The following is a 9,706-nucleotide window of genomic DNA, read 5'->3' on the forward strand; positions in this document are numbered from 1 at the left end:
TCTACCAGACAATTCCACCTGGAGCCCCCAGGCACCTCACACTCAGCAGGTCAGCAATCATCATGACCTTGCCCCTTCCCACACCCAAGACTGACCCTCTCCCTGCTTCCCCAAACTGATTGATGGTACCACCATCAACCTCAGCTAGAAAATGCCCTACCTTGGACAACATTCACTCCAGCCCTCACGCCAGGCCCTGCCACCTGGCTGTCCAGAGGAATGGTATGGACAAAGGCCTGGAGACAGGACTGTGTGCATCTCCTGAGGCCCCTGTACGGGGTGACTGAGGACTTCTCTGCCGAGTCCTCAGGCCTAACCAGCCCCTTAGGTCAATCCCAGCCCAGGGGCTGGGGGTCATGGAGAGCAGGCCCAGAGCACCTTGCTGACTGGAGACAGTGGGTGCCCCAGAGCCACCCAGTACCTTGAATTCATCTGAGATCTCTGACATAAAGGAGGAGATCTGCTTCATGAGGCGGTCGATGCTGCTCTCACTGCCAGTCTTGAGGAGGGTGGTGATGGCCAGTGTGGCAATGCTGCGGTTGGAATCTGTGACCAGGTTCTCCAAATCCAGGTTACAGGCTGTCACTGCTGACGGATGCTTCATGGCAACCTGTTTGGGGAAGAAAGAGAAAGAGGACAGGGACAAGGGGTAGTAAAGGACTTTTGTCATCTGTTTGGATGGGTCTGGCCTGGTCAGAGGTCCTTTGACCTGGTCAGAGGATGAACTCATCTCACCATCTGGTAGAAAGTAACTGTGACCAGGGCTACACCTTTTGTAGGTCAGGGGCTAGGAAACACCTCCAGCTGGATCAGGCTGCCCATTTGATCCTCTGAAAAGGGCAGGCCCCCCATTCTGCCCACCCTGGGACTCTTACCTTATTGAGGGTACGGACGGCAGCATAACGGAGAGCGGCCTTGGGTGAGCTGCAGAAAAGCTGGAGCACTGTGGGGAGACATGCACATGCCAGGCTGCCCTCCCCGCTCAGCAGCTGGGAAGCCCCAGGGAGGCCTCTGGGGAGGGGCAGAACAGGGCTTCGAGGGTGTGCAAGGGCTCTGCAACTGCTCAGACCCAAACCCTCTGCTCAGCTCATTTCCCTGCAGCACCCCTACCCCGGCCAAGGAGAAGCTCTCTGGTCCCTGGGCACCTGAGTCATGAGCAGAGATTTACAACTGGGAGGGGGGACGGGAGGAGGGCCTATGAATGATGACAGTTGAGCACCTGCTGTGTGCCTGGCACTGTGCTGAGGAGCTGCCTGGCTTTAACTGATTCCTCAGAAACCTATAAAGCACCAACTGTTATTATCCCCACTGAACAGATACCCAGACTGAGGCGCAAAGGGGAAAAGCAACTAAGGTATAATAGGTTAGCAGCCGGCAGCACCAGGACCCCCATCCAGGACTGCCTGTATACCGGAAGTGAGCCCTTGGCCCCGGGGAGGTAAACCTCCGCCCAGGATGTGCAGGAAACCAGAGCATCCTCAGTGCTGGCTCAAACAACTGCCTCGGTTCCCGAGCTCTGTGGGCGCCTGTCAGGCAGCATATCCCTCCCCAGGCTCTGCTGTCAGGAAGCTCGGAGCTCGTTCTGCACTGGCTGTGGTAGTGAACATGGCCGCTGTAACCTGGGGTATTGTGTTCCTTCATCTGGCTTTCACGCTTATACGACTCAGCACTAACTTTTGTTTTTCTTAAAATAAGATACCTCTTATTTTGAAGACTCTATCTTATTTCTTTCATTATTCTGCCAATACAGGGAATACAATAAAAATGAATGAACACCTGGATCAGTGAATGAATCCATTTACTTCTTATATTTTTGTCTCCAAGTTGGAAGGGAGACTTCTCTCTCCAAACATGGACCCCACCTGTCTGTCTGACCAGCTTTACATCATTATTACGGAGAATATTAGAAAAACAGGAAGTTGATCATTCCTGAAAATCTGCAACTTGAATTCTGCTGTCATGAAACCTTTGGTTTCATTGGGTTTGTCCTTCTAGAACACTCTCTCCTCTTCTCCCACTCTGAATCTGGGCATCCCTAAGAACCTCTCCTTTACTAACTTGTCCATGTACCTGCTTTCTGGTACTGACCACCTAGCACATCATCACAGGCTCACTACCCTTATATATGCTGAGATCTGACTACCTAGCACAGGGTTCTGCACAAACACGGCACTGAGCGTTAAATGACTAGCTCTGAAACCACTCGAGCCTGGTGGATTCTCCTTAATGACCACAAAGAACAACTTACTCTGTGTTCACAATGGTGCTAGGCACTGTTCTAAGTCATTTGTATAGACCACTCAGGTTTACTGCCTACCATACCCCTATGTGACAGGCACCACCACTATCTACATTTCACAGGGGGTAACGCCTGGGGAGGATGCTAAAGGGCAGGGCCAGGACTCCAACCCAGGCTTCTGGGCCCATGCCCAGGCTCAGAACTGCCTTCTCCTTCATCTGAGATGGCTCAGCCCCTAGTGGACATGCACTGGTGTCATAAATCCTGGGTCCCCCCAGGCCCTCGTGCCACAGCTAGCCAGCCCCACAGGCTGCAGAGTAGATTTGAACCTCACATCTGCCACTTAGAGAGCTCCAGCCTTCTTTGTGCTAAGACCAAATTGAAGTACCCCAAACCCAAAGTGTGACAGGCTCTGGCACAGTGCCTGGCCCGCAGCAGGTACTTACTAGGCACCGATTCCTTTTCTTATCACTAGACTGTGGCCTATTTGGGGGCCTTCTCTTCCTCTCCCCGGATTCCCAGGGCAGGGCTGAGCTCCCAGCAGGCATAAACATGTGAAGGGGCATGAAAATCTGGTAACCTGACACAGCTGGGGCCAGCTCCTTGGCACTGCAGCCTGGCAGGTTGACAATGGCAGAGGCGGCTTCGTACACCACCATCTCGTGCTTGTTACGCAAGCAGTTCTCGATGAAGTCAAACAGTGGGCTGTCACGGCTACAATAGAACATGGGCGCAAAGAGGAAGCTGGGAACGGCCAAGCACTGGGTGCGGCATCCTCAGCCAGGCTGACAGGAGCCCTTACCTGCCGTCCTCCTCCTCCAGCTGCTTGCTGGCCACGCGGATCATCATGCAGTAGGCAAAGGGAGACTTGAGGCCATGCCGGGTGAACTTGCTGATCATCTTATTGACAGCCAGGCGGTCGTTCTTCCGCACGTGGTACAGGAGCCCCAGGGCGTGGTACTGAGGACGGGAGATGGCAGCAGAGCACAGGCAGGTGAAGCCCAGGCTACCAGCCAAGGCAGGCCACTGCAGTCTCTGGGCTTCAGCCTTCTCATTTCTAAGACAGGCATCGTCGGAGCTGGGGCACAGGGCGATGGCGACAATTCCTCCAGATAGCCCCCCGCACAGTGCTCGACAAACCGCAAGAGTGTATTTGCAGTTCTCACTCTCACCCTGATTTTGCCAAGGGCCCAGACAGGCGTCATAAGCACAGGTGTGGAGGGAAAGAACAGATGGCACAGAGATGAAAGGATGGGAGACCAGCTGTCTTTTGACAAGGAAGAGAAAGCAGGAGCCAGGCCCTGGGCACGGATGTGTTGGAAGGCACTGAGCGGCACACCTCAGCCAGGACACCTTACAGAGAGAACTGGTACAACACTCTTATCCCCACATACTTTCCCAAGGACCATGGCAGGTGCCGACAGCACCAGACCTGGAGGCCCAAAGCCCAGGGCTCTTCTGGAGATGTGAGGTGCACAGAGCTACTTCCCATCCCCTCTGCTCTTTCCTGTTTCCCTGCCAGAGCGGCATACAAGGGCTCAGGCATGGCGGCTGTGGGTGCCTTTTATGAGGGAGGAGGGTTTGCGGGGCCCAGCTGGCCGTGGAGATGAGGATCAGCACAAAGGTGAAGAGAAAAGAGAAGAGATGAACATACAGGGACCACCTACAGGTATGCACCCCCTACAGGTATGTGCTCCCCATAGGTACATGCCCTCTACAGGTATGCACCCCCTACAGGTATGTGCTCCCCATAGGTACATGCCCTCTACAGGTATGCATCCCCTACAGGTATGTGCTCCCCATAGGTACATGCCCCCTACAGGTATGTGCTCCCCATAGGTACTCGCCCCCTACAGGTATATGCTCCCCATAGATATCTGTCCCCTACAGGTATGTACCCCCTACAGGTATATGTTCCCCATAGATACCCACCCCCTACAGGTAGGCGCTCCTCATAGGTATGCATCAGGAGGAGGGTCAAGTGTTACAGAGGCTCATCTTATCCTTACAGCTTTGTGAGGCAAGAACTTTCATTCCCATTTCATAAACAAGGAAACAGACTCAATTTGATGAAAAAGAAGTTCCTAGCCTAGGTCACTGGAAAAAGATAAGGAGATGAAAGTCCCACTAAGCTATTTCCATGCATCACTAAAGCCAGCTTGGCAAAGGCCCCTCAGCTTGCCTGGGCCAGGTGTGCTCTAGCCCATACCCCAAAACCACACTGAGCTGGTCAGCAACACACCTGAATGTGTCACTACAAGCTGGTAAGCAGTCTCTAACCCAAATCCCCACAAGTGGTGCCCTAGATTCTTTCCCAAAGCCCAAGTCTCCCTAACACCCACTGTGAGGATTAAGGCCTGCTCCTGAGAGGGGCCGCAGATCTCCGTGGTGGGCGTCCATTTCTACTAGCCAGCTTGTGCCGTCCACCTCCTAAGGGTTGTAAATATCGCTGCTCTGCTCATGCCTCACCTGGACCATGATGTTATCGCTGGATGCTGCCTCCTGGGCCTCGTTCACCCAGCGCTTGACCACATCAAAGCTGCACTTCAGCAGGTGCTGTGGGCAATAGGGCACATGAAGGGGCAGGTGGGCAGGGCCCTCTGTAGTCACGCCTCCTGCGCCCAGCGCACAGTTCAGCCCAGCCCAGGGACCTTCCCAACACAGCCCAGGGCTCCTCTGCTGTCCTGGTCCTCTAAGACAGCGCAGGAACTCAGCACTGCTCCCACCCTCAAAGATTTCCTGTCAGGCCCAAACTCCAACAGGCTGTCACCCCAAGGGAAGGGTCAAGGCTGTCCAATAGGCCCCTTCTCAATAAACCCAGAGTTCCTGGGAATTCTCCACTGAGAAGCGGGATGGGACTCTCAGATCTAAGGATCTGATACATTTTGTTTCCCTATTGGAAATCTACTCTTTTCTTCAGTTTCCCAATCCACCTCCTGGCCCCAGCCACACAGCATCCCGGCAGCAGCTACACACCAGGGAAGACACCAGGGCAGAGCTGGAGACACTGGGCACCTTGTCCACGATGGCCTGTTTCATGTACCGCTCAATAGCCTGCAGCATGGTGCCCTGTGGGGACAGTGGGGCGGGAAGGGCCCGATCAATCCTTGGCACCCTCAGGAGTGTGGTGGTGGGGTACAGAGCACTGAGGACGAGGGGAAAGGGGGCCACATGCTCCTTGTGTCCCTGCACCCTGCCCTCACCCCCACATCACCTGTCTCAGGGCTTTGCCCTCGGGATGGGGGACAACATAAAGCATGCACAGGAGGAGGTCGAGCCTCGACTGAGAAAAGGGCGGAGGAAGAGAGAGGGGGCAGCAGACTCACATCGGTGATCTGGCAGAGGGCTCGCACAGCAGGGCCCCGATAGTTGTCTTCTTTCCCGGTCATGTCCTTTGTCAGGCTGGGGGGCAGGGGAGAAGGCCTTGTCTACACGCAGGAGCCTAGCCAGCCCTCCCCAAGTCCACGTCCCCACCTGCTCCTCTCCAGCTCCCGTCACCACACTTCCCTGAATGTCTACCAGTCTCTAAGTAGCCTTCTCTCTGTATTCTTGATCCTTCCAAGCCAAACTCCACACAGCCACCAAAGAGGTTATTTATAACACTCCAAACTGACCAGGTCACTCCCTTTCAGTAAAACATTCCCCAGGCTTCCTACTGCCATCACCATCACATGTACACTCCTGAACAGGACGTCCCCAAACAGGCCTGCTCTCTCCACTCCAGGCCTTGGCATTGGCTGTTTCCTCAGCATGGGGCAGTCCCTGACCGCTCACCTCCACCCGCCTCTCACCCCCCCCACACACCGTCCTGCCATTTCTTACTCCTCTCAGGACTCTGCTCAGATAGTTCTGGGCCCTTCCTGACCTAAATTCAAGCCGGATAGCCTTGTGCTCACAGCCTATCATACTTCCCATGATAAACTGTATGCTACCCTAACATCTCTCTGCCTGGTTATTTCTCTATAAATTCTGGGGCTGCACAGACCATGTCTATTTTGTTTGCTGCTGTATTCCCAGAGCTACACACAGGGACTGGCAGACACTCAATATTTTCTAAATGCAAATGAATGTGTAACATCCCCCCCAACCCAAACTGGGGCAAGAAGAAGTAAGAGGACTGAGCCCCAGTTCTTCAGGGCAGGGATTTTAATTTAGTCCCATCTGTCCCTTGCGTAACTCAGCCTGATGCAGAAACCAGTACTTAATAAGCAAGCCTGTGTGTAGGCCCCCTGCATTCTCTCTGTCTGATTTTCTTGTATTTTCTTCTTGGTACTCACTAACAAAGTCATTGTGAAAGTTCCAGGCTGGCTCAGTTGACTAAGAGGAACCAGGGAAGGAAGGGTTTGTGCCTATATTAAAAGGGAAACCGCACATTCTAGAGGCTGCCATGGGGTGGGCAGCAGTAACTAAAGGATGAGGAAGACAGAAGAGGAAAGGGAGCCTGGCAATATCTCAAACAAAGTCTCACTGCCTGGTACCCATAAGAAAAAAATGGCCTGTGTCAGTGGAATCCATCAGAGGAGCCATCCACAGGCTCAGGACTCACCTGCTAGTAACGATGATGACATCCTCTGCAATGCAAGACATCTCCTTAATGGTCAAGTAGCACATCCGACGGAGTGTGGGCTGGGATGAGATGCCGTGAGAAAGGGATGAGAAAGGCCCTATGGCCACTGGCTCAGCATGAGGGCCAAGGTTAGGAAAAGAAAACTCCAATCGACACAAAGGCAGCCCACACTGATGGGGGGGACCAGCCTCCCTGGGCCCTACCACCACCCTGTCATAGCTGTGGATACACACAGCAGCTGTGGACTAAATTAAAATCCTCCCAAGGAAAGGTGGGCTTTGGGCACTTACATCGTTGGACTGGAAGAGCTTGGTCATGGCAAAGAAGGCCTCGGTTGCTTCTGTGGTCCCCAGGTGCTCCCCCTGTTTTAAGCAAGAAAGTTTCAGCTTGGGACAGAGAGGGCAGAAGGCACCTCCTGTCACATCAGCCCAGACAAGATCCTCATACCCTCCAGAGGCTCCATCAAGGGCAACACATGAGAGTTAGACACCAAGAGGACCCAGGGCTGGCCGCTGGCTACAACCCCCCAGGGGCTGTCAAACAGCCTAAGGGCTATCCGACTTGTGCACACCAGTCCCCCAACATCCTCCAGCACTGTTTTCCCCACCCCCAAGCCTCACCCTGATACCTGGTTTATAAGGTAAAGGATCTTGGTGAGGATGTGGGCACATTTCCGAGGGTTGATAGGAGTTTCGTTAAATACACGGGCCTAAAAAGAAGTGACCAATGATATTACCTTCAAGCCCAGTTTATTTCCCTTCCGTTGACTACCCACAAGAACAAAGTCTGAGATGTCCCAGGTTAAATAAATATGCTTGCCTAGACAAGTCTATTTTCATAAGGAAAGAGTTTTCTTTTGCTTCTTCCTTAATTCATCTATTAACAACTCCTGATGTCTTCCCTAGATGTTGGTTAGGGATGTGCTGACTTATTGACTAACAGATAATTAGTAAATGCTTGTTCACTGGAAGGAGAAACAAACAAACAAAAAAATGTAAGCATAATGAACTCTCTGCAGGATCAGAGTTTTCCTGTCTTTCCAGGAATAGGTTTTCTTCCATGTCATTCTTTAAATCAGCACTTTGAATGTGTTAGTATTTTGATTGCATCAATTGTGAATATCTATGTTGGAAGACATGTCTGCCTGCTTTACCTCCTGGAGTACTGCACTCTTCTCAAGGTGCTGGAATGGGTTGGAGCCTCCACCTACAGGCAGAGAACAGAGAAGGCTGACTACAGGTTGCAACACTGAATTTTATCATGCTTGCAGAGACAGAGAAGGGAAAGATGTCCCTGTGGTCTACATAGTCAGGCTTAAAGTCCTTCGGAATGGCAAACCTCTACCTGGGTATAGATCCTACTGCTCTCCTGCAAGGGGGCTCCCCCTACCCCAAACCACTTACAGTTACCTAGAAGCCCTGGGACCGTCCTTCTGTGTTTCTCAAAGTGCCAGGTCTTGCATTCCTTTATGCAACTGGTATTTACTGACTCCGTACTATATGTAGGGACCACCATCTCCCAGCGACTATGATTTTTTCACAGCAGATGTCACATTTGTGATTAACTGCATGTGATTATTTGGTTGGCTTCTGTCTCCTGTGCTTGTGACTATTCAAATATTCCCAGATCAGGCTCCAAGGATCTGGGCACTGCGCCAGGACTCAGTACAGAGCCTGGCATGCTGTAAGCGCTTAATAATTGTTTGCTGAATTAAAAATGAGAATCATCATGTGGTTATCAGCCACAGGACACTGCAATTTAGATTCCGCCCCAGTTTGGCCAGCGCCAACGCAGCCCCCGCCAAGTCCCAACAGGTGGGACGGGGAAAGTAACAAATGAGCATCTGGCCCGGCCTCCTCCCCTGACAGATGGGGAAACTGAGGCCCGGAGAGGCGCGTGACCCCACCCAAGGTCAGCCAACGAATCGCGGTCCGAGCTTAGGAGTGAGGGATTAGTGGAGCATGCTCTGGCTCTCCGATGCCTGCCACTGACCAGGTGTGAACTTCACATAAGGCCCTGCTCCTGAATGGGCCTCCGCCAGGCGTCAAAACAGACGCCCCGAAGAAAGTCTCCCAGGGAGAGTGCTAAGAGCTTGGGCGAGGGTCCTGTCTTCCCCAGGCCTAGACCCAGTCTGGGCCCCCTCACCCGATTCCTCGTCTTTCTTGTCGAATTTCTTCAGCATGTTGGTACCGGCGGGGACGCAAAGCAGCAACCCCGTGCTGGACCCGGACCGCTAGCAGAGTTGGTACCGCAGCGGTTCTGTACAGGCCACTTCCGGCCGGCCACGTCACCCTACGCGATGCGCACGCGCACTCCAGGCTCTGCGCGTGCGCATTTTCCGACAGCGTCGCGGTGTCCGGCGTTAACCTGGTCATTGCCGGGGAGTGTCCCGGGGTCGGGGACTGAGGAGGGGGTGGGGGATTTAGACTGAGACTGTCGGGCAGCCCCGCTCTGCCCCTTACACCCTCCTTATCTGTACAATGAGTGCAGTAGTAGTCCATGCGTCCCTGCGTCGTGGAGTGTTTAAACGGGCTTTCGGAGGTGAGGCCCCTAGCACCCCGGCCCGCCGTTGACACCCAATTAACATGACCTGTTCTGTCATTGTTACCTTCTGAGGGACGCCTCGCTAGCCACTGCTCACTTTCAGTCCCTTTTCCCCACCTGATTTTTCTCCCGAGCTCGAATCACCATCTAACACACCGTAATTTTATTTTTTATTGACTTTTATTCACTGCTGTAAAGTTGGCATATAGTAGATGCTCAGTAAATTCTTGTTGAATGCATTACTGCATGGGTTTACTCTTATAATTCGTATCTGCTCATCGCCATAACATCTGCTCCTGGTGTAAACTGCTGTATTTTATTAGCTTCCAGAGATCTAACTAAAGTAAACAGGAGCA

General features: G+C 52.9%; 1 protein-coding gene across 1 annotated transcript in view; it reads right to left on the reverse strand.

Moving 5' to 3' along the window:
• Nucleotides 1-9,099, reverse strand: part of COPG1 (COPI coat complex subunit gamma 1) — a 28,143-nt gene extending 19,044 nt beyond the window's left edge. Inside the window, exons 1-12 of the mRNA XM_036911533.2 lie at nucleotides 8,952-9,099; nucleotides 7,960-8,012; nucleotides 7,435-7,515; nucleotides 7,097-7,168; nucleotides 6,786-6,865; nucleotides 5,566-5,641; nucleotides 5,216-5,308; nucleotides 4,709-4,795; nucleotides 3,042-3,199; nucleotides 2,820-2,953; nucleotides 876-943; nucleotides 422-610 (exon numbers count right to left, since the gene is read on the reverse strand). Of these exons, the coding sequence (XP_036767428.2) occupies nucleotides 422-610; nucleotides 876-943; nucleotides 2,820-2,953; nucleotides 3,042-3,199; nucleotides 4,709-4,795; nucleotides 5,216-5,308; nucleotides 5,566-5,641; nucleotides 6,786-6,865; nucleotides 7,097-7,168; nucleotides 7,435-7,515; nucleotides 7,960-8,012; nucleotides 8,952-8,988 (1,128 nt within the window). The 5' untranslated portion in view covers nucleotides 8,989-9,099. The remainder of the gene's footprint in view (nucleotides 1-421; nucleotides 611-875; nucleotides 944-2,819; nucleotides 2,954-3,041; nucleotides 3,200-4,708; nucleotides 4,796-5,215; nucleotides 5,309-5,565; nucleotides 5,642-6,785; nucleotides 6,866-7,096; nucleotides 7,169-7,434; nucleotides 7,516-7,959; nucleotides 8,013-8,951) is intronic.
• Nucleotides 9,100-9,706: the final 607 nt, after the last annotated feature.

Source organism: Manis pentadactyla, chromosome 1 (assembly GCF_030020395.1).
Source record: "Manis pentadactyla isolate mManPen7 chromosome 1, mManPen7.hap1, whole genome shotgun sequence".
Taxonomy (NCBI): domain Eukaryota; kingdom Metazoa; phylum Chordata; class Mammalia; order Pholidota; family Manidae; genus Manis; species Manis pentadactyla.